The sequence below is a fragment of the Pseudophryne corroboree genome, chromosome 1, assembly GCF_028390025.1.
Source record: "Pseudophryne corroboree isolate aPseCor3 chromosome 1, aPseCor3.hap2, whole genome shotgun sequence".
Classification (NCBI taxonomy): domain Eukaryota; kingdom Metazoa; phylum Chordata; class Amphibia; order Anura; family Myobatrachidae; genus Pseudophryne; species Pseudophryne corroboree.
In genome coordinates, this window is record NC_086444.1 from 732,854,240 (window position 1) to 732,879,500 (window position 25,261).

The 25,261-nt window shown below is 46.5% G+C and overlaps 1 protein-coding gene across 4 annotated transcripts in view; it reads left to right on the forward strand.

The window, feature by feature from the left end:
• PIK3R2 (phosphoinositide-3-kinase regulatory subunit 2) overlaps positions 1–25,261 on the forward strand; it is a 286,357-nt gene that overhangs the window by 171,354 nt on the left and 89,742 nt on the right. Inside the window, exons 3-5 of one of the 4 annotated variants that reach the window (XM_063916022.1) lie at positions 18,256–18,348; positions 18,645–18,707; positions 22,929–23,060. In XM_063916022.1, the coding sequence (XP_063772092.1) occupies positions 18,256–18,348; positions 18,645–18,707; positions 22,929–23,060 (288 nt within the window). Of the gene's footprint in view, positions 1–18,255; positions 18,349–18,644; positions 18,708–22,922; positions 23,061–25,261 lie in introns of all 4 variants that reach the window. The other 3 variants (XM_063916013.1, XM_063916037.1, XM_063916029.1) reach the window with 3 other exon arrangements.

A 25,261-nucleotide genomic window follows, 5' to 3' on the forward strand; every position in this document is an offset into this window, starting at 1 on the left:
TGGCGATGCCCTGACTGTGGGCACTATGAAAATACTCCTGTCACGCTTTAAAGAGGACGTAGCAGCGGAGTTTCGTGCCACATTAACGACGTGTCAACAATCCATAGATGACTTAGGGGGGCGTACAGACCATCTGGAAACCAAAATGGAGGAGGTCGTGGGGTCCCATAACAGCTTACTGGACTCCCATGACGCCTTGGAGGCAGAAGTGAAACTTCTACGGGACAAGGTCACGGAGTTGGAGGACAGATCGCGTCGTAGCAATCTTAAATTACGTGGAGTCCCCGAATCTGTGTCAAACAGCAGTCTGCACGATTATGCAGTGGCCCTATTTAAAGCTCTATTACCAAAATCCCCGCCAGCTGACTTCCTTATAGACCGAATACACAGATTACCAAAGGCTAGGGCGGCCCCAGGAGATGCGCCTAGAGACGTCCTAATGAAAATGCACTATTTTCATGTCAAAGAGGCCCTTCTGAAGGCATCCAGACCGACGTCAGACAACTCTTCAGCTCTTCAAGGCCTTCAACTCTTCGGAGACTTGTCTGCAGCCACTCTCTTCAAAAGGCGCTCATTTTATCCAGTTACAGCAGCCCTTAGGAAGGCGGATATCCCTTATCGCTGGGGATTCCCCACCAAGCTGCTGATTCATAGGGATGGCTCCACTGTCGCTATCTCAACCGCAGATGAAGGAGCAAAATTGCTTAAATCCTGGAACATTGCGGAACCCACAGTGGACTCCTCACCCCGTCGACTTCAGCAGGACTGGTCCGCGGTGAAGTGAGGTGGCCTGCTGAGGGGCGAGAAACCTCTACAGATGTTACCTTTCTAAAGGTTGAAGACTCTGGGGACTCCTCCATTATAAGTATTCGAGTTTAATAAGTTGGTTGAGCTGCTGGAGAGACTCTAATGACTCTTCTAAGTATATACTATGTTTCCAGGTTAGACCGTTCATGGTATGGAATATCTGCTCCTTATTGGTTATTTGCATATAAAAGTTTCTATATGCCCTGACATCGCCAGGATGTCTAAATGTTTGTATAGTTTACAGTATTAAGTAAGGCAATGGGTAGGTGTTTTGCCACTAACCCCCCCTTTAGCCTACACAGCCGCCATTTATATGACGACTGGTTATGATCTCAAGGGAGATCAATTCAGTTTAATTTTTTCAATTATTTCCTTTTTGTCTGTCTTCCTCTCCCCAGATATGTTTCCCCCTCCCTATCAGGTATGTCAGCTTAAGCACGGAAAAAGGTCAACGGAATTAACAGCTCCATTTGCAAAGGACTATGGTTAACATAGTCTCAATTAATGCCAAAGGTCTGAACTCCCCTCAAAAACGAAGAGTAGCCTTAAACTCTTTTTATAAGCTCAAGGCACAGGTGGTGGCAGTGCAGGAGACACACTTCCAGAGCCATAACCCCCCCTCCCTCACTAATTCCCGTTTCCCCCATTGCTATACGGCTAACGGACCCACTAAGAAAGCAGGCGTAGCTATCCTTTTAGCACAGAACTGCCCGTTTGATCTGGCTAATAAATATGAGGACGCAGAAGGGAGATACCTGATCTTAGTAGGCAAATTGGAAAATGTAGAGACTACTCTAGTCTCTTGTTATGCGCCCAATACCAAACAAATCCCATTCCTTAGAACCTTCTGTAGAAGGCTCAAGGAACACTCTAAGGGAGCCCTTCTGATACTAGGTGACTTCAACATGGTACTGGACCCTGTAATAGACCGCTCCCGTCCGACCCGGGCCCTTCGCAGCAACACGCCCCAGGATCCTTCAGGCAAATTTAGCCAATTGCTGGCTGAGTATGCGCTGTACGATGTCTGGAGGGCCAAACACCCGTCAGAACGGGATTATACTTTTTATTCCCACGTACATAGTTCGTATTCGCGAATTGACTTAGTACTAGCCGATAGGTGGACTTTAGCAGCGGTCAGCAAGATAGAGATATTACCTATGTCCTGGTCCGACCACTCCCCACTTATTATTGCCTGGGACGTTGGTAAGAGCATAGTCCCACACGGCCCCTGGAGAATGGGTCAACATTTACTAGCACATCTAGAGGCACACCAGACCATCCAGCACTCGCTAGACTCATATTTAACTACCAACCAACCTGGGGACACATCTGTCTTCACCCATTGGTGTTCTCTGAAAGCAGTGATCAGAGGTTCTGCAATTCAGATTGCATCTAGACTTAAACGGGAAAGTAGGAAAAAACGAGAATCGGCAGAAAGAGAAGCTGCAAGGTTAGAGGCAGCACACAAAATCAACCCCGATAACAAATCTCTCTTTAAGCAACTCCTTATCGCGCGCGACAAAGTGAACACTTTTGCCTTAACCGAGGTACACCGCAACCTGAGAAGACTAAACCAAACGTATTATAGGCTTGGCAATAGAGCGGGACGACTGTTGGCGCGCAAGCTAAGAGGACGTAGAGCCAAGGAACGCATACATGCTGTTCATACGTCCTCCGGAGTCAAAGTAACCGACCCGATTGAAATAGCAAACGCATTCGCAGATTATTATTCGCAGTTGTATAACCTAGCAGATGATCCTGGCACGCCTCAGCCCACTTTAACAGATATCACAGGTTTTTTGAGCGAGTTGTCGCTGCCCACTATAGATGCCCAAGCTCGGGATTCCCTGAGCGCCCCCTGGCGGCTCGACGAAGTCGAAGCAGCCATAGACCTATGCCCGGCAAATAAAGCCCCCGGTCCTGACGGATACCCTTCTAGCTTCTACAAAACTTTTAAATCAACTATTGCCCCGCTCTTGACATCGGTCTATAATGAAGCTTCGGACTCCACGCGTTTTCCGAAGGAAATGTTGGAGGCCAGAATAGTTGCCATCCCCAAACCAGGAAAATCCCCCGCAGTAGTTCATAACTACCGCCCAATAGCATTGCTGAACACTGACCTTAAACTATTTGCTAAGATGGTTGCAAATAGGATCTCCCCTCTACTGCCAAGCTTAATTAATCCCGATCAGGTGGGGTTTGTTACGGGTAGGCAGGCGACTGACAACACACGTAGGGTGATTAATTTAGTTGACCGCTGCCAGGCCCGGGGCGATCCCCTCCTGCTTCTCTCTTTAGACGCAGAAAAAGCGTTCGACAGGCTCCACTGGGATTACCTAAGAGTCACCCTGACTCACTTTGGGTTTGCAGGTAGGATACTTGACTCAATTCTAGCTCTGTACTCCTCGCCCTCAGCTTCGGTTTTTTTAAATGGGTGTAAATCCTCTTCATTTAATATTACTAATGGGACCCGGCAGGGATGCCCATTATCACCCCTTATTTTTGTGCTAGCGGTGGAGCCGCTGGCAGAGAAAATTAGGAAGCTAGTCTCAATTGTCGGTCCAGAGATAAGAGGGATACCATATAAAATTTGTCTCTTTGCAGACGACATTCTAGTGTGTCTCAGTGAGCCTGAAACGTCCCTGCCTCATTTACACCACCTTCTAGACTCCTATACAGCTGTATCCTATTACAAACTGAACACTGCTAAGACTGAAGCCCTCCCCTTGAATATTCCGGATAGCACTCTTAGTCGTTTGAAAAGTGACTATAAGTACGCATGGCAACTTAGATCGATTAAATACCTAGGTGTTCATATATCTAGGGGGCGGGACCTGATAGGATGCAACTATGACCCACTATTCCGTGCATTTGAATTAATAATTAAAGACTGGATGATGCAGGAGGTCTCCTGGGTCGGACGGGTGGCGGCTGCAAAAATGGTCCTCTTACCAAAGTTGATGTACCTCTTTCGTACCATCCCAAGGGCTTTCCCCAAAGATGTCTGTAACAGATTCAATCGTTTATTAACTAAATATATATGGGGGGGCTCTAAGCCGAGGATAGCGAAATCCACTTTAAGTGCGCCAAAATGTGCAGGTGGTGTTGCATATCCAGACCTAGAGAGATACCATACCGCTTGCTTACTCACCCAAGCAAAAGATTGGTGCACTCAGGACAATAAGAAACCTTGGGTATCCCTGGAAACGGACGCAATGCACCCCTTCACCTTATCGGATTTGTTATGGTTACCCACTAATTTAGTTCCAGCTAGAGTTGCGGAATGCCCAGCGGTACATGCAACTCTGATGGCATGGAAGGAGGCAATTAGCTATCTCCCTTCTGGTACTCTGCCCTCCCCGCAGTTGTCCCTCCTTACTATTGCATTATTGATCCCAGATATGCAATTGACCCATTGGCAATCCCTAGGCCTTACCACGCTAAAAGATATCCTCCAGGAGGGCTTAATAGCTCCCTTCTCCCTACTTCAAGACCAGTTTCAGGTTCCCAAACAAGATTTCCATAAATATCTGCAAGTGAGGCATTGGTTTCAAAGTTGCACACCGAGGCGAATCCCACATACCGACCTCCCCAAAATAATGATGTCACTTCTAGTTCCCAGGAGCAACAAGGGAGGAATATCCCGGTGGTACCAGCACCTCGTGACCAAGTCTCAGCAAGGGGTCTTCCCCGCGCAGACTAAATGGGAGAGAGACCTCCCTGCCGTATTCACCGAAGATATATGGAAGGGTATCTTTAATTCCTGCTTTAGAATCTCGAAATGTGTAAACCATTCCGAAATGTACTATAAATTGATTCATAGGGTATACTTAACACCAGACCGTATGCATAAAATCTGGCCTGAGATTTCTGCTAGCTGTTGGAGGAATTGTGGGAGGGTGGGAGATATTCTACATATATTCTGGCTATGTCCAGTGATTAGAACACTCTGGAAGGAGGTGTTCTTACTAATTTCCCACATATTGGGAGAGGTCCTTTTGCCCGACCCCCTTTTGGCACTCTTCCACTATACTAAGAAGGCGATGTCGGGCAGTGATAGATATCTTCTAGGCCATATCCTTATAGCATCCAAAGCCGCCATCGCCGCTAAATGGAAAACAGCACTCATCCCCAGTATCTCCATGATAGAAAATAAAGTTCATCAACACTATATATTTGAAACTGCCGAGTGCAGGTACTCTCCTGAGAATACCTCGATAGGTAAAAAATGGATCAAATGGTCCCGATACAGGGAGAGTCTAGACCAGCTGGGTAACCCTAAGGCTCTAGTAGATATACCAGACCTTTCCGTGCTTTGTTCCCCAGTGTATACCGAGGATTAAGTATTTAAGTGATGAGTACTTCATGTCTTTTTTCGTTTCTCCTTTCCTAAGGTAGTATGACTTTATTGCTATATAAAGATATTCCTGATATGTGTTTTCCTTCCCCTTGTATGTATTTGTTTTGTTTAATATCTGTCCCCTTAACCACAATCAGAACTTGTTTACCTATCTAAATATCTTGTTTATGTGATCTCTATGATAACCCAATAAAAATTCAATATTAAAAAAAAAAGTATATACACACATACTGGTATTATACTGCGACCAGCAATCGCCTCAGCCTGGATGTGCAGTGCTGGGGTGGCTTGGTCGGATTCCCTGACTGAAAATATTGATACCCTGGACAGGGACAATATATTATTGACTATAGAGCATTTAAAGGATGCATTTTTATATATGCGAGATGCACAGAGGGATATTTGCACTCTGGCATCAAGAGTAAGTGCGATGTCCATTTCTGCCAGAAGAGGATTATGGACGCGACAGTGGTCAGGGGATGCGGATTCCAAACGGCATATGGAAGTATTGCCGTATAAAGGGGAGGAGTTATTTGGGGTCGGTCTATCGGACCTGGTGGCCACGGCAACGGCTGGAAAATCCACCTTTTTACCCCAAGTCACCTCGCAGCAGAAAAAGATACCGTCTTTTCAGGCTCAGTCCTTTCGTCCCCATAAGGGTAAGCGGGCAAAAGGCCACTCATATCTGCCCCGGGGCAGAGGAAGGGGAAAAAGACTGCAGCAAACAGCCTCTTCCCACGAACAGAAGCCCTCCCCCGCTTCTGCCAAGTCCTCAGCATGACGCTGGGGCCTTACAAGCGGACTCAGGCACGGTGGGGGCCCGTCTCAAGAATTTCAGCGCGCAGTGGGCTCACTCGCAAGTGGACCCCTGGATCCTGCAGGTAGTATCTCAGGGGTACAAATTGGAATTCGAGACGTCTCCCCCTCGCCGGTTCCTGAAGTCTGCTTTACCAACGTCTCCCCCCGACAGGGAGGCGGTATTGGAAGCCATTCACAAGCTGTATTCCCAGCAGGTGATAATCAAGGTACCCCCTCCTACAACAGGGAAAGGGGTATTATTCCACGCTGTTTGTGGTACCGAAGCCGGACGGCTCGGTGAGACCCATTTTAAATCTGAAATCCTTGAACACTTACATAAAAAGGTTCAAATTCAAGATGGAGTCACTCAGAGCAGTGATAGCGAACCTGGAAGAAGGGGACTATATGGTGTCTCTGGACATCAAGGATGCTTACCTCCATGTCCCAATTTGCCCTTCTCACCAAGGGTACCTCAGGTTTGTGGTACAGAACTGTCACTATCAGTTTCAGACGCTGCCGTTTGGATTGTCCACGGCACCCCAGGTCTTTACCAAGGTAATGGCCGAAATTATGATTCTTCTTCGAAGAAAAGGCGTCTTAATTATCCCTTACTTGGACGATCTCCTGATAAGGGCAAGGTCCAGAGAACAGTTAGAGGTCGGAGTAGCACTATCTCAAGTAGTACTACGACAGCACGGATGGATTCTAAATATTCCAAAATCGCAGCTGATTCCGACAACACGTCTGCTGTTCCTAGGGATGATTCTTGACACAGTACAGAAAAAGGTGTTTCTCCCGGAGGAGAAAGCCAAGGAGTTATCCGACCTAGTCAGGAACCTCCTAAGACCAGGCCAAGTGTCAGTACATCAATGCACAAGGGTCCTGGGAAAGATGGTGGCTTCTTACAAAGCGATTCCATTCGGCAGATTCCACGCAAGAACTTTTCAGTGGGATCTGCTGGACAAATGGTCCGGATCGCATCTTCAAATGCATCAGCGGATAACCCTGTCTCCAAGGACAAGGGTGTCTCTCCTGTGGTGGTTACAGAGTGCTCATCTCCTAGAGGGCCGCAGATTCGGCATTCAGGATTGGGTCCTGGTGACCACGGATGCCAGCCTGAGAGGCTGGGGAGCAGTCACACAGGGAAGAAATTTCCAGGGCTTGTGGTCAAGCATGGAAACGTCACTTCACATAAATATCCTGGAACTAAGGGCCATTTACAATGCCCTAAGTCAGGCAAGACCTCTGCTTCAGGGTCAGCCGGTGTTGATCCAGTCGGACAACATCACGGCAGTCGCCCACGTAAACAGACAGGGCGGCACAAGAAGCAGGAGGGCAATGATGGAAGTTGGCAAGGATTCTTCGCTGGGCGGAGAATCATGTGATATCACTGTCAGCAGTGTTCATTCCGGGAGTGGACAACTGGGAAGCAGACTTCCTCAGCAGACACGATCTTCACCCGGGGGAGTGGGGACTTCACCCAGAAGTCTTCCACATGATTGTGAACCGTTGGGAAAAACCAAAGGTGGACATGATGGCGTCCCGCCTCAACAAAAAACTGGACAGATATTGCGCCAGGTCAAGGGACCCTCAGGCAATAGCTGTGGACGCTCTGGTAACACCGTGGGTGTACCAGTCAGTGTATGTGTTCCCTCCTCTTCCTCTCATACCAAAAGTACTGAGAATCATAAGAAGGAGAGGAGTAAAGACTATACTCGTGGCTCCGGATTGGCCAAGAAGGACTTGGTACCCGGAAATTCAAGAGATGCTCACGGAAGACCCGTGGCCTCTACCTCTAAGAAAGGACCTGCTCCAGCAGGGACCATGTCTGTTCCAAGACTTACCGCGGCTGCGTTTGACGGCATGGCGGTTGAACGCCGGATCCTGAAGGAAAAAGGCATTCCGGATGAAGTCATCCCTACCCTGATCAAAGCCAGGAAGGATGTAACCATACAACATTATCACCGTATTTGGCGTAAATATGTTGCGTGGTGCGAGGCCAGGAAGGCCCCTACAGAGGAATTTCAACTGGGTCGTTTCCTGCATTTCCTGCAAACAGGACTGTCTATGGGCCTCAAATTAGGGTCCATTAAGGTTCAAATTTCGGCCCTGTCAATATTCTTCCAAAAAGAACTGGCTTCTGTTCCTGAAGTTCAGACGTTTGTCAAGGGAGTACTGCATATACAGCCTCCTTTTGTGCCTCCAGTGGCACCTTGGGATCTCAATGTAGTTTTGGGATTCCTAAAATCACATTGGTTTGAACCACTCACCACTGTGGACTTAAAATATCTCACATGGAAAGTGGTAATGCTGTTAGCCCTGGCTTCAGCCAGGCGTGTCTCAGAATTGGCGGCTTTATCCTATAAAAGCCCTTACCTAATTTTTCATACGGACAGGGCAGAATTGAGGACTCGTCCTCAATTTCTCCCTAAGGTGGTTTCAGCATTTCACTTAAACCAGCCTATTGTGGTGCCTGCGGCTACTAGGGACTTGGAGGATTCCAAGTTGCTGGACGTAGTCAGGGCCTTGAAAATATATGTTTCCAGGACGGCTGGAGTTAGGAAATCTGATTCGCTGTTTATCCTGTATGCACCCAACAAGCTGGGTGCTCCTGCTTCTAAGCAGACGGTTGCTCGTTGGATTTGTAGTACAATTCAGCTTGCACATTCTGTGGCAGGCCTGCCACAGCCAAAATCTGTAAAAGCCCATTCCACACGGAAAGTGGGCTCATCTTGGGCGGCTGCCCGAGGGGTCTCGGCTTTACAACTTTGCCGAGCAGCTACTTGGTCAGGGGCAAACACGTTTGCTAAATTCTACAAATTTGATACCCTGGCTGAGGAGGACCTGGAGTTCTCTCATTCGGTGCTGCAGAGTCATCCGCACTCTCCCGCCCGTTTGGGAGCTTTGGTATAATCCCCATGGTCCTTTCGGAGTCCCCAGCATCCACTAGGACGTTAGAGAAAATAAGAATTTACTTACCGATAATTCTATTTCTCATAGTCCGTAGTGGATGCTGGGCGCCCATCCCAAGTGCGGATTGTCTGCATTACTTGTACATAGTTATTGTTACAAAAATCGGGTTGTTGTTGTTGTGAGCCATCTTTTCAGAGGCTCCTTCTGTTATCATGCTGTTAACTGGGTTCAGATCACAAGTTGTACGGTGTGATTGGTGTGGCTGGTATGAGTCTTACCCGGGATTCAAAATCCTTCCTTATTGTGTACGCTCGTCCGGGCACAGTATCCTAACTGAGGCTTGGAGGAGGGTCATAGGGGGAGGAGCCAGTGGACACCAGCTAGTCCTAAAGCTTTTACTTTGTGCCCAGTCTCCTGCGGAGCCGCTATTCCCCATGGTCCTTTCGGAGTCCCCAGCATCCACTACGGACTATGAGAAATAGAATTATCGGTAAGTAAATTCTTATTTTTATTTCCTCTTTTGCTTTTCTCCTCCACCCCCCAAACTCTTCAGACATGCTTTACTAGGTTACTCCAGTGCAGTATGCTCGAGTGGTGACCACGTTCATTATCGTGGAAGTTTTGGGAAGGCATAACTACAAAGCTTTGCTAGAGGCATTTTCCATGTTTTTTTGCGCCACATTAGTTGGGAATATAAGGTTATTTGTACCGGTTAATGTAGTGTACACACATTACGCAGCACTTTATTATTATTATTTATTATTATCCTTTATTTATATGGCGCCACAAGGGTTCCGCAGCGCCCAATTACAGAGTACATAAACAAATAATCAAACAGGAAAACAGCAATTTACAACTTTACAGAGAATATTCCAGTCATTCATGTAAGTCCCTGTGGAGCTTACAATCTATGGAGGGAATTCAATTGTTGGTCTCCCCTGATGCCACTAGATGGCGCCCTATTAATTTTTGCGATTTTTGGGCGCTCATGCTGCCAGGGAGACATATTTCAGTTTGCAGCCTCATCTGAAATGTACGTAAACTCTGTGGTTTGGGCTTTAGACTGGTTTACCTGCATTGCGCAGCTAAACCCGGTACTAATGGGGCCAACAATTGAATAGCCGCCAGTGGTAGCCCACAAAACTGAATCGGCCCCTATATTCCCTATCATTTTTAGAGTGTCCAAGGAAATCCACACAGACACTGGAGAACATAGAAACGCCATATAGATTAGTGCCTTGAGCAAAAACTGTGCTTATGATATCAGAGGGGCAGTAATGACGGCAATTGTGTCAACAATGCTTATCAGGTTTTGAAGGTACTAGTATTAGACTTCCAGTGTAACGTTTTGAAATGATATTTGCACCAGCGGCCACTAGATGGTGCCTGACGGCGCTCTTCAGTTGTTACTCTGGGCGTGAACAGCCGCCGGGTCTGACGTTTCTGCTCGCAGCCCCCGTGCTGGCGCCCAGCACTTTGGTCAGTTATATCTGTTTTATGTGGCTAAACCCGGATGAGGGCCATGATTTCCTCGCCAGATACATGTTGGACATTAGTAGCAGAGCCAGAGTTTGTGCATAGTCCACTGATACTGGTGGTGTAGGCAGGTTATGCAGTGTCCTGTATTATGTGGAGCAGTGGTTCTCAAACTCCGGTCCCAAGACCCCAAACAGGTCCTATTTCTCTGACGTCCTAGTGGATGCTGGGAACTCCGTAAGGACCATGGGGAATAGCGGCTCCGCAGGAGACAGGGCACATCTAAAGAAAGCTTTAGGATCACCTGGTGTGCACTGGCTCCTCCCCCTATGACCCTCCTCCAAGCCTCAGTTAGATTTTCTGTGCCCGACGAGAAGGGTGCACACTAGGGGCTCTCCTGAGCTCTTTGTGAAAGTTTTAGTTTAGGTTTATTATTTTCAGTGAGACCTGCTGGCAACAGGCTCACTGCATCGAGGGACTAAGGGGAGAAGAAGCGAACTCACCTGCGTGCAGAGTGGATTGGGCTTCTTAGGCTACTGGACATTAGCTCCAGAGGGACGATCACAGGTTCAGCCTGGATGGGTCACCGGAGCCGCGCCGCCGGCCCCCTTACAGAGCCAGAAGAGCGAAGAGGTCCGGAAAAATCGGCGGCAGAAGACTTTCCTGTCTTCAGATAAAGGTAGGCGCACAGCACCGCAGCTGTGCGCCATTGCTCTCAGCACACTTCACACTCCGGTCACTGAGGGTGCAGGGCGCTGGGGGGGCAGCGCCCTGAGACGCAATAAATCGTTAGAAAACCTTTTATGGCTAAAATAAATGCATCACATATAACTCCTGGGCTATATGGATGCATTTAACCCCTGCCAAAACATACAAGAAAACGGATGATAAGGACGCCGAGAAAGGGGCGGAGCCTATCTCCTCAGCACACTGGCGCCATTTTCCCTCACAGCTCAGTTGGAGGGAAGCTCCCTGGCTCTCCCCTGCAGTCACTACACTACAGAAAGGGGTTAAAAAAGAGAGGGGGGCACAAATTAGGCGCAGTATAAACAATACAGCAGCTATAAAGGGAAAAACACTTATATAAGGTTATCCCTGTATATATATAGCGCTCTGGTGTGTGCTGGCAAACTCTCCCTCTGTCTCCCCAAAGGGCTAGTGGGGTCCTGTCCTCTATCAGAGCATTCCCTGTGTGTGTGCTGTGTGTCGGTACGTTTGTGTCGACATGTATGAGGAGAAAAATGATGAGGAGACGGAGTAGAGTGTCTGTAATAGTGTTGTCACCCCCTGGGGGGTCGACACCTGAGTGGATGTACTGTGGAAATTGCGTGACAGTGTCAGCTTTGTATAAAAGACAGTGGTTGACATGAGACAGCCGGCTACTCAGCTTGTGCATGTCCAGACGTCTCATATAGGGGCTCTAAAGCGCCCGTTACCTCAGATACAGACGCCGACACGGATACTGACTCCTGTGTCGACGGTGAAGAGACAACCGTGATTTCCAAATAGGGCCACACATTGCATGATTGAGGCAATGAAAAAAGTTTACACTTTTCTGATAATATGAATACCACCAAAAAAAAAAGGGGTATTATGTTGGTGAGGAAAAACTTCCTGTAGTTTTCCGGAATCTGAGAAATAAAATGCGTGGGTTTCCCCCCGATAACATTTGATCATTTCTAAAAAGTTATTGGCAGTATACCTTTTCCCGCCAGAGGTTAGGGTGCGTTGGGAAACACCCCCTAGGGGGGATAAGGCGCTCACACGCTTGTAAGAACAAGGGCTCTACCCTCTCTTGAGATGGCCGCCCTTAAGGATCCTGCTGATAGAAAGCAGGAGGGTATCCTAAAATGTATTTACACACATACTGGTGTTATACTGCGACCAGCAATCGCCTCAGCCTGGATGTGCAGTGCTGGGTTGGCGTGGTCGGATTCCCTGACTGGAAATATGATATCCTAGATAAGGACAGTATATTATTGCCTATAGAGCAATTAAAAGATGCATTTCTATATATGCATAATGCACAGCGGAATATTTGCCGACTGGCATCAAGTATAAGTGCGTTGTCCAATTATACCAGTAAAGTGGTCAGGTGATGCGGATTCCAAACGGCATTTGGAAGTATTGCCTTAAAAGAGGGGATGTACCCCAGGTCGCCTCTCAAAATAAGACGCCGTATTATCAGGCGCAGGCCTGGTTGGCAAGCGGACAAAAGGGTTCCTCTTTTCTGCTCGTGACAGAGGGAGAGGAAAATGGCTGCAGAGATCAGCCAGTTCCAAGGAACAGAAACTCTTTTCCGCCTCTGCCAAGCCCTCAGTATGACGCTAGGGCTTTACAAGTTCAGGCACGGGGGGGTCCCGTTCTCAATGAATTTCAGTGCGCAGTGGGCTCACTCGCAAGTAGACCCCTGGATCCTTCTGGTAATATTTCAGGGGTACAAATTGGAATTCGAGACGTATCCCCCTCGCCGTTTCCAAAGGTCTGTTTTACCGACGTCTCCCGCTGACAGGGAGGCAGTTTTGGAAACCATTCACAAGCTGTATTCCCAGCAGGTGATAATCAAGGTACCCCTCCTGCAACAGGGAACGGGGTATTATTCCACACTATTGTGGTACCGAAGCCAGACGGCTCGGTGAGACCGATTTTAAAATCTAAAATCTTTGAACACTTGCATACAGAGGTTCAAATTCAAAATTGAGTCACTCAGAGCAGTGATTGCAAACCTGGAAGAAGGGGACTACATGATGTCTCGGGACATCAAGGATGCTTACCTTCATGTCAAAATTTACCCTTCTCACCAAGGGTATTTCAGGTTATGGTACAGAACTGTCACCATCAGTTCGGACGCTGCCGTAGGGATGGTCCACGGCACCCCGGGTCTTTACTGAAGTAATGACCGTAATGATGATATTCCTTCGAAGGAAGGGAATTTTAGTTTTCCGTTACTTGGACGATTCCCTGATAAGGGTAAGATCCAGGGAACAGTTGGAGATCGGTGTAGCACTATATCAGGTAGTGTTGCGGCAGCACGATTGGATTCTCAATATTCCAAAATCGCAGCTGGTTCCGACGACTTGTCTTCTGTTCCTAGGGATGATCCTGGACACAGTCCAGAAAGAAGGTGTTTCTCCCGGAGGAGAAAGCCAGGGAGTTATCCGAGCTAGTCAGGAACCTCCTAAAACCGAACCAAGTCTCAGTGCATCAATGCACAAGGGTTCTGGGTAAAAATGGTGGCTTCCTATGAAGCAATCCCATTCGGCAGATTCCACGCAAGACTTTCCAGTGGAACCTACTGGACAAATGGTCCGGGTCGCTTCTTCAGATGCTTCAGCGGATAACCCTGTCACCGGGGACAAGGGTATCCCTCCTGTGGTGGTTGCAGAGTGCTCATCTTCTAGAGGGCCGCAGATTCGGCATTCGGGACTGGGTCCTGGTGGCCACGGATGCCAGCCTGCGAGGCTGGGGAGCAGTCACACAGGGAAGGAATTTCCAGGGCTTATGGTCAAGCCTGGAGACATCTCTTCATATAAACATTCTGGAACTAAGGGCCATTTACAATGCCCTAAGTCAAGCGAAACCCCTGCTTCAGGGTCAGGCGGTATTGATCCAATCGGACAACATCACGTCAGTCGCCCACGTAAACAGACAGGGCGGCACGGGAAGCAGGGGGGCAATGGCAGAAGCTGCAAGGATTCTTCGCTGGGCGGAGAATCATGTGATAGCACTGTCAGCAGTGTTCATTCCGGGAGTGGACAACTGGGAAGCAGACTTCCTCAGCAGACACGACCTTCACCCGGGAGAGTGGGGACTTCACCCAGAAGTCTTCCACCTGATTGTAAACCGTTGGGAAAAACCAAAGGTGGACATAATGGCGTCCCGTCTAAACAAAAAACTAGACAGATATTGCGCCAGGTCAGGGGACCCTCAGGCAATAGCGGTGGACGCTCTGGTAACACCGTGGGTGTACCAGTCAGTGTATGTGTTCCCTCCTCTGCCTCTCATACCAAAAGTACTGAGAATCATAAGAAGGAGAGGAGTAAGAACTATACTCGTGGTTCCGGATTGGCCAAGAAGGACTTGGTATCCGGAACTTCAAGAGATGCTCACGGACAAACCGTGGCCTCTACCTCTAAGAAAGGACCTGCTCCAGCAGGGGCCTTGTCTGTTCCAAGACTTACCGCGGCTGCGTTTGACGGCTTGGCGGTTGAACGCCGGATCCTGAAGGAAAAAGGCATTCCAGATGAAGTCATCCCTACCCTGGTCAAGGCCAGGAAGGACGTAACCGCAAAACATTATCACCGCATTGGCGAAAATATGTTGCGTGGTGGGAGGCCAAGAAGGCCCTACAGAGTGTCAAAGTCAGAAAAATGTCTCTATGCACGTTGCCATATTTGCACCGCACACTGGTCCATGCTGCGCATGCGTACGCTCTCCCGTGAAGGCGCATACCCGCAATAGCGTGCACTCGCAGGCGCGGTATGCGTATTTACGGTAGAGTTTATGTAGTCGTAGCGTGCGACTCATTCGTTACATATTTTCACAATTAATGTAGTTTATAGATCATGGTCCCTTTGATAGTTTCTGAAAGTTTGGTTAATATAGAAGGTCCCTGAGCTAAGGAATCCCTCTTTGTATCGTACGAAGGGTCTAACAGGAATCATACAGCAGTGTTTGGTACCCATCGGAAGAGTATTTAATTAGCAATATTCCGGTGTTGGTTTGGAGCGTATTAATCGCTCGTGCGAATAGTTATGGACATAAGAAGTTTATGTCCATTTCTACTATTTACTCATACTCAGGTATGCGGCGGGAAACCTAGTTCCCCACCCACCTGAGCTGTTTGAAATCGTCACAGCCCACCTGTATGAATCAACCTATGACCTTTTGTTATGATGCAGGGCCGAATTCCGACGTCCAATGGACAATGGGATTGTAGGGACTGTAGGATTGCATTGTGTGTGGGGCATAAATAGGCAGGCCGACCACATCCAGCTCTCACTCTTCAACGGTTCTCATTGCTGAAAATCGGGTGCTGGATGTCCAGGCGCATGCGATCGTTTACCCTTGTGCGTAAGTTTCTCTCCGTTATCATTGTCTTTCTGTGAGCCAATTTCTCTCATCTCTCTCCGTCTCTCTCTCTCTCTTTCCCTTCTCTCTCTCTCTCGTATCTCCCCTAGACTAGTATTGTATTGTATTAGATAGTATTGTATTTTGGTTAGGAAGTCTTTGTTATATTGTAGTGTATCATTTGTACTGTTATCCCCTTTTTACAAGTATACTAGATATAATACAGTTAATAGGCTTTGGACCCTAAACCAGTATCTGTGTATTTCCTATAGTGTTAAGTGTTCACTTGAGCGTCGGTGACGCTCAAGCAGCTTTGTAGTTAGTCAGGTTACACAAGGTTGCACTTACACCCTGTATTCACATTAAGGTATTCCGTGTATTTCATTGGTATAAGGTTTAGACATAAAGGTATAGCGTTGTGAGCGTCTGCGCCGCTGGTGATCTCCTCGTGGTCCCGAGCGTCCGCTACGCCATAGCGAATCATTACTCTAGTCATAGCCAATAACGTGTCCTGTGATCGCTGGGCCGTGAGCGAACGTGACGCTTGAGCGTCTCGCCTACGGGTGAGCGATCGTTACGCAACTAGCGTACCATTACGGTACTTCTTAAGTAAACAGCGTACAGTGTTCTTAGCTTCATAAAGGGTAGTTTATACGACAAGGGAATTTAGCATTGTCAAGAGGAATTTCAACTGGGTCGTTTCCTCCATTTCCTGCAAACAGGACTGTCTATGGGCCTAAAATTAGGGTCCATTAAGGTTCAAATTTCGGCCCTGTCGATTTTCTTCCAAAAGGAATTGGCTTCAGTGCCTGAAGTTCAGACATTTGTAAAAGGGGTACTGCATATACAGCCTCCTTTTGTGCCTCCAGTGGCACCTTGGGATCTCAATCTTGTGTTGAGTTTCCTAAAGTCACATTGGTTTGAACCACTCACCACTGTGGACTTAAAATATCTCACATGGAAGGTGACGATGCTGTTAGCCCTGGCTTCAGCCAGGCGTGTGTCAGAACTGGCGGCTTTATCATATAAAAGCCCTTATTTAATATTTCATTCTGACAGGGCAGAATTGAGGACTTGTCCTCAATTTCTACCTAAGGTGGTTTCTGCATTTCACATGAAGTAACCTATTGTGGTACCTGCGGCTACTAAGGACTTGGAGGATTCCAAGTTGCTTGACGTGGTCAGGGCCCTGAAAATATGTTTCCAGGACGGCTGGAGTCAGAAAATCTGACTCGCTGTTTATCCTGTTTGCACCCAACAAACTGGGTGCTCCTGCTTCTAAGCAGACGATTGCTCGTTGGATTTGTAGTACAATTCAGCTTGCACATTCTGTGGCAGGCCTGCCACAGCCAAAAATCTTAAAATGCCCACTCCACAAGGAAGGTGGGCTCATCTTGGGCAGCTGCCCGAGGGGTCTCGGCTTTACAACTTTGCCGAGCAGTTACTTGGTCAGGAGCAAATACGTTTGTAAACTTCTACAAATTTGTTACCCTGGCTGAGGAGGACCTGGAGTTCTCTCATTCGGTGCTGCAGAGTCATCCGCACTCTCCCGCCCGTTTGGGAGCTTTGGTATAATCCCCATGGTCCTTACGGAGTTCCCAGCATCCACTAGGACGTCAGAGAAAATAAGAATTTACTTACCGATAATTCTATTTCTCGTAGTCCGTAGTGGATGCTGGGCGCCCATCCCAAGTGCGGATTGTCTGCAATACTGGTACATAATTATTGTTACCAAAAAATTCGGGTTATTGTTGTAGTGAGCCATCTTTTATAGAGGCTTCTCTATTATCATGCTGTTAACTGGGTTCAGATCACAAGTTGTACAGTGTGATTGGTGTGGCTGGTATGAGTCTTACCCGGGATTCAAAATCCTTCCTTATTGTGTACGCTCGTCCGGGCACAGTATCCTAACTGAGGCTTGGAGGAGGGTCATAGGGGGAGGAGCCAGTGCACACCAGGTGATCCTAAAGCTTTCTTTAGATGTGCCCTGTCTCCTGCGGAGCCGCTATTCCCCATGGTCCTTACGGAGTTTCCAGCATCCACTACGGACTACGAGAAATAGAATTATCGGTAAGTAAATTCTTATTTTTCCAGGTGTAGTCATTACTCACTGACGCATTTTAAACGATACACTGTTGGAGATTTTTATTTCACTTGTTATTCTGTGATGGGACCTAGAAAACATGAACTGTTTGGGCTCCTGAGGACAGAGGGAAAGATGTATTAACCTGGAGAAGGCATAAAAACTGATAAACCAGTGATAAGTGCAAGGTGATAAATGCATCAGCCAATCAGCTCCAATATGTAAATTGACAGCAGCTGACTGGTGGTGCCGTTTATCACCTTGCACTTATCACTGGTTTATCACTTCCTTATGCTTTCTCCAGGCTTAATACATCTGCCCCAGAGTTTGAGAACCTATGTCATAGAGGTACAGATGTAGCAGGCTGGTTGTTGGCATGATACGTATGCATGGGCACACGTATTGGAGCAGTGACTTTGTGCGCCGGGCTACGACTTATCCGCCCCCGCGATCACACAAAAAAAGGCTATGGGCCTTGGGTGCGAATAGTCACACGTGCCCTTAAATGGTTATGCCATGCTAATTGTGGGTGCGAATAGTCGCACAATAGATGTGGCTGGCTAAATCTGTATGTCACAGAAGTGACATCTTTTAAGTTGATACTAAAAGCTAACTTTTCAAATTAAATGATAGATTAATTTATGGATTTAATTCACATTTTAATCTATTATATAAAACTTTGTATTTATGCAAAATTATGAAAATGGGGTATGTTAATGTTAAAATTTTAACTCTCTTTTTCGGATAGGGGCGTTGCTACCTGAACTCGTTGATCAGTTTTCCCCTCAGGAGGTAGCTCCTCCTCTTCTTGCCAAGTTGCTTAAAGTCATTGAAAACAAAGGTGAGATTTTTGGGGAATCCAGTGTCTCCTTTATGCGGTGCAGTCTATCACTGACACAGCTGACAGACCAATAAGGTCTTTTTAATAGTGGTGCACTTGCAGTCAGCTATGGAAGCTAGACTAGTCCATTGTGTATGGAAGAAATGTTACTAGCATTTTCTACTTCTTTTAATTGATTGTGTTGATGGGGTCGCTCAGTATAGGCATATGGTGTGGGGGCTGGGAGGGAAAAAAAGAATCTGTCTGCTCTGATACTATGCAAATTTAATGTGTCCCTTTTTTCCCCCCTCTGCTAGGACTGGACAGTGAAATGCTGTACAGGACCTCTGTCTCAGAGTTTAAGCACCCACTAAAAACCGGTAAGAACCAGTTGTTACAAGGGTTGTCCTTGCCAATGAATACTACAAACACTGGGAAGGTCTGATGATTTTGTTTCTCTGAAAAGTCAAGAGGAAATATAGGAGAGAGAACTGTAAAGAGAGCAAAGTTGCTGTGCTGTTTTTTATGTTTTTTGTTTTTTTTAATCCCTTTAATGCAAATTTTCAGAAAATGCACAGGGAGTTATATTGCGAGAAGGACATATACTTATATTCTAGTACAGCACACACTTTTTCTTATCAATGATGCCCAGTATTGCTACACAAAGTAGAATTTTATTTTTATTTTTTTTTTATGAAATAGTGATCTGCACTTTAAAGGTCTTCAAAAACTTTGGAACACTGAACTAATCCCCTCTTGCGCTGTAAATAGTATGATATGGCTCAAAGTTCAATAAGGACAAATGGATAAATTCATATATTCTATATATTTTTTAATAATACATATAAATATATATATATATATATACACTTTACAATGAACTATTAGACCGGTCAAAATAAAATCACTAACAAATATATTACCTAACTATAGGAGGTGGATCTCAGGTAAACTCTGTGCACAGAGTATTTTTAAAAATAAAAATCAGTCCATGTATTGGATTAAAAAATCAATTGACCAACTATAATTCGCACCCATGTAGTGAATAACATATTTAAACGTGGTTATGTATTGGAATTCTTCAATATGTTACCACTTAACCAGGAAGATAGTATTGTGCAGAATAACCGCTCCACACTGGACCGGTCTAATAGTTCATTGTAAAGTGTATATATATATATATATATATATATTTATATGTATTATTAAAAAATATATAGAATATATGAATTTATCCATTTGTCCTTATTGAACTTTGAGCCATATCATACTATTTACAGCGCAAGAGGGGATTAGTTCAGTGTTCTAGTGTTACCGGAGACTATAAAGTGCCGGTTCTTTTTGACTTGATTTACCCCAAGTCAAGCTCTCTCCTGCAGCTTGAGTATACAGTATTTGCAGTATTATTTATATATAATTTTTTTATATTTGTAATTTGACCATCAAATTATGGTGATGATATATTAGCGCCTGGTTACATTCCTTTGTATTGCTTCAAAAACTTTGGGCCAGATGTATTAAGCCTGGAGAAGTGATAAAGCAATGATAAAGAAGTGATAACGCACCAACCAGTTCCTAACTTTCATTTTTCAAGGCCGTAATGATTGGCTGGTGCGTTGTCACCTTCCACTTATCACTCCTTTTATCACTTCTCCAGGCTTTATACATTAGCCCCATAGTTACTTGCTTTTTGGGTACATACTGTATGTGTCCTCTTACATCTAGTCTACGACTGCGCTGTCTGGTCCTGTGCAACAATCTGCCCGATTCTAACTCTGCTAGCATCGGGCATCTCTTTTGTAGAAAATGCATCTTAGTCAAAATGCGATGCAACTAGGACTTATTAGGAGACTGTGCTGATTAATTTGATATGTGATTTGTATATCTGTGTGTGACTGAGTCTGTATAAAGTGCACAACGGAACATGGCATAGAATAAGCAGCAGCCACTGCATCGTAGCACTCCATATACATGTTTAGAAACTCAGTCGCGCACACAATATACAAGTGTCACATATCAAATGAATCCGCACCATCCGGGTGCATCCTAGTGGCATCAGTTTGTGACTCTCATATCCAACACTAAAGATACCCGAAGCTATTCTTCAGAAGAGTTTTTACATTTTCTTGACAATTTACGTTGTACACTTAAGAGAAGTTTAGGGCTGAGGGACCTTCTAAACAGGACAAGTGGAGAAATTGTCCATAGCAGCCAATTAGATTCTAGTTTTTTTCACTGACCAGTCATAACATTAAAACCACTGAAAGGTGAAGTAACCATCATTGATTATCATGTACAATGGCGCCTATCAAGAGCTGGGTTATATTAGGCTGCAAGGGAACAGTCCGTTCTTAAAGATGGCTAGTACCTACCAAAAGTGGACCAAGGAAGGACAACCAGTGAAGCGGTGACAGAATCATGGGTATCTAATACCGCTTTCAGATAGCAAATGCCGGATCCCACCCGGGAAGAGAAACGTGTCCTTACCGGGTGGGATCCGGCATTTGCTCTGCTTTGCTGGCTTTCCTACCGGGCAGTATACCAGGTCGGTTGCCATAGCAGTGGGAGGGCGCAGGGGGGGTGGAGGAGGCGCTGGGAGATGAGCTCATCTCCTGCACCGCCTCTCCCTTTGCTGTGAATGGGAGCTGTGTCACATCGACACTGCTCCCATTCACACTGCGCCTGACCCGGTATTCATCTCGGGAATAACCCTTCCTATATACCGGGTTGAATTACCGGGTCAGGCGACCCGCTAATTCGGGCAAAGTGCTTTCACATCGCTCACTGACCTGTGTTGATATCGGGTTATTTGTGCGATTTCAAAAGGGTATAAGGCTCATTGATGCATGTGGTGAGCGAAGGCTAGCCCATCTGGTGCTTTCCCACAGAAGAGCTACTGGAGCGAAAATTGCAGAAAATGTTAATGTTGGCTATCTCAGAAAGGTGTAAGAACACAGTCCATCGCAGCTTGCTGCGTATGGGGCTGCATGGCCACAGACCGGTCAAAGTGCTGACCCCTATACACAGCCAAAAGTACCTACAGTGGGCACATGAGCATCAGAACTGGACCATGGAGCATTAGATGAAGGTGGCCTGATTTGATGAATCAAGTTTTCTTTTACATTGTGTGGTTCCTTTAGCTGGGGAAGAGATGGCACCATGATGCACTACTGGAAGAAGCCAAGCAGGCTGAGACCCTGATGATATGGGCAATGTTCTGCTGGAAAACCTTGTGTATTCATGTGGATATTACTTTGTCACATATCACCCCTCTAAACATTGTTGCAGACCAAGTACAACCCTTCATGGCTGTGGTATTCACTGATGGTAGTGGCCTTTTTCAGCAGGATAATGCACTCTGCCTCACTGCAAAAATTGTTCAGGAATAGCGTGAGGTACTACACATGACCAGGTTTAAGGTGTTGACTAAACCTCCAAATTCCCCAGATCTCAAAACAATCAAGTATCTGTGGGATGTGCTGAAAAGGAAGTCTGAGCCATGGGGGCCCCAACTTGCAATTTACAGGACTTAAAGGAACTACTGTTAATGTCTTGGCGCCAGATATCACAGGAGACCTTCGGTGATCTAGTGGAGTCCATGCCTTAATGAGTCAGAGCTATTTTGGCGGGACGAACGTTACCTGCACAATATTAGGCAGGTGCTTTTAATGTTATAGCTGATTGGTGTATATAATACATTCTAGAAAATAACAAAAACTTGTTACTTGTTACTTTGGACAACTTCACCACTTGCCGTCTTTTGAAGGTTTGATGCATCACCTCCTAGAAGAGCAATTGTATCATGACATTTAGTATTGGGTGGAGTTTACTTAAGGTAAACAGAGTATTATCTACTTGGGGTAAGGTCTCTAATGCCCTGGCCCTAGTCTCAGGCTTCTTCAGATAGGTACAAGGGTTTGCTGTCACCCTCTCCAGTGGGTATGCGGTCAGTATACCGCTCGTTGGGATCCCGGCTGTCACAATACCGATGCCGGGATCCCGACTGGGGCACCATACCGCTGTCGGTATACTGGCGAGGTAGGTGATTCCCCCTCTATGGGTGCACACGACATCCATAGAGGGAGAATAGAATCTACGCTCGCAGCCTACCATCGAGCCCACACCGCGGCGAGCACAGGGAGCCCGCAAGGGGTTTAGTTGCACTCGCCCCCCTGCTGGCATTCTATCGCTCAGGATACCGATGTCTGTATACTGAACTTCGGCATCCTGTGCAGCGGGATACCATACCGATCCCCTCCAGTGAGCTTCCCCCTCAGGAAAATTGGAGGCTCACAGGAAAGAGTCACGGACAGCACCAATGTCTGAATGTAACAGGCAAATTGTTAGCAGTATAGAGAAGAGCAGCTATGGAGGAGAGCAGCTGTTAGAGGCGTCAGGAGGACTGTAGTGTAAATTAACTTTGTGTGTTCTACCTACAGTTTAAAGTGTATAGTTTCCAAGAGAAACGACTCAATCCCGTTTTCTATTGGCTTGCTTGCTTTCTTCATATGCAGTCTGCGGGGGGGGAAACAAAGAGGTTTTATTTGTACTTTGTTTGCTGCCTTACCTTATGTGTGTTAATTCAATACTCCTAGTTTTAGATCTCTCTGGGATAGACCTGGAAGCAGCAGATGTACTGTTCCTAACAGACATGGTGAAGTTATTCCTGGAAGAGTTACCAACTTCTGTAATTCCACTGCACGTTCATCGTGATCTCATTCAAGTGCTATTAGGTGAACAAACAAATCTCTGGTGTTTTTTTTTCTGCTTTATAGCCTGCTAAATGGTTATTAACATGCAACATGGTTAGACATGGTTTTATTGATGTAAAGATCCTTTTGATCGGTATTTACTGCTGTATGTAGAAATCTCTTGGTTAAGGAATAATGTTTTATGTTTGTTCATATAGTCCTAATAATAAATACACTGTTATTTCTCTAGCATCCATAAGGGATATTGGCAAGACTTGGTACGATGGGATCCAAAGGAGCCGGAGCACTTAAAATTTCTTCAACTGGGTGTGCTGGCTCCTCCCCTCTATGCCCCCTCTCACAGGCAGTTTCGAAAAAAGTGCCCTCAGGAGAGGATGCACTCTCTGCAAGCTCCAGAGTTTTTCTTCAGACTCTCTTTCGATCTTTGTTATTTTCTGTATGCTGTTTGGGCAACAGCATACCTGGACCGTGGGAGTTAGGGGAGGGGGCACGTCACCAGCCTTGCGAGGTTTCAGAGCCGCTTCCCCGCTGCAGGACCACCGTCCTGAGAGGTTGTTGTACAGTGGGGCATTGCGCCTTGGCGGTCACAATCGCAGCACGCTGCACACCCCTATCATTAGCCTGAAGGTGACATCGGTGGTGAGTACAAACCGGGGGCCCCACTAGGGGTGTCCCCTGGTTCATGGTGTGGCAGAACGCAGGGGCGGCACACGGGACCCACTACAGCCTCCCTGTATACACTGGCAGCGGTGGGTAAAACTAGCACTTGTGTGATGTTTTATACTCATGGGGAGACTTTTTGCCAGTATAAAAATTACAGAAACTCCAGTGCCATTACAGGGGGTGGTGCTTCCTTAGGGCGGGACCAACAGGGTTTTGGCGCTTTCCTCTACTTACAGTTGCAGCACCTGGCACACACAGCTCCTCCAGACACTTAGATAACACTGGAAAACTGGAACAGGGGTGTAGCAAAGGGGGAGAGACGCTATTGTACTCTAATCTGTGTCCTGAAAAGGACAAAACACCGGTGTTACTCTGTGATATAACAGCTTGCAGCCTCATTGGGGCTGTTTAGCTTGGGTGTGCTGGTCTCCTTTCTCTCTCTGTCTCCCTCTCATATACAGTAAGGGCAGGCTTGCTATCATATTACTTGTCTGTGTGTATGTAAGTGTTGTTACTGTAAACATGGTAAAACACAGATTATGCAGTGTATGTCACACCAGATTCTCTCCTCCTACGTCGGGTACATTATCATGTGAACAATGTAGTCAGTACTCACAGCTCAGTAAGGGGACTGGTGGGTAGGGTCAAGAGCCTTCCTGGCTAGGTGCCATGAAAACCGTGATGTCTGATAATGACATCTCAGCTCACTGCTAATGCTCAAAAAACTCAACAATTGCAGCAGGCTGTTGCAGACCTGGCTGCAAGGGCTGCCCCCACCCCTCTCTAATTTAGGACCACAAAAAAGTGGATTGCCTGCTTTGATCTCAGATTCAGATGAGGAAATACTGGAGGAGGGGGAGGAATTGAAACCTATTACAGGGTATTGAACCCCTCATTTTGGCTATACGGGACGTGTTAAGGCTCCCTCTAGAGCAGTGGTTCTCAACCTCAGTCCTCAAGTACCCCCAACAGTTCATGTTTTCCAGGTCTCCTCACAGGATTGCAAGTGAAATAATTTGCTCCACCTATGGGTCTTTTATAATGTGTCAGTGAGTAATGAATACACCTGTTCAACTGCTAGGTGACCTGGAAAGCATGAACTGTTGGGGGTACTTGAGGACCGAGGTTGAGAATCACTGCTCGAGAGGACGCTGCGTCACGGCAGTCATTTTTCTTCACACAGAACAAACCTAATGTCACTTTCCCTGATTTTGCAGAGTTTAGATGACCTATTAAAGTTAGCCTGGAAAAATCCAGATAAAAAATAGCAAGTGTCAAAACGGTTTTTACACACTTTCCCATTTGCTTCTGAAGGCAGAAAATTCTGTGAAGAACCCCCGGCTGTGTACGTTTCAGTCTCACGCCTATCCAAGAAGGCAGTGCTGCCGGCCCCGGGCTCCTTCACCATGAAGGACCCTGGAGATAAACTTCTGCGTAGTCTCTATCTTCCTATCTACACAGCAACGGGTATGTCTCAAAGACCGGTCATAGCAGGTTGCTGGATGTCTCATGCCATTCATACCTGGGCTACTCAGATTCAGGAAGGCCTCCCGGGGAAT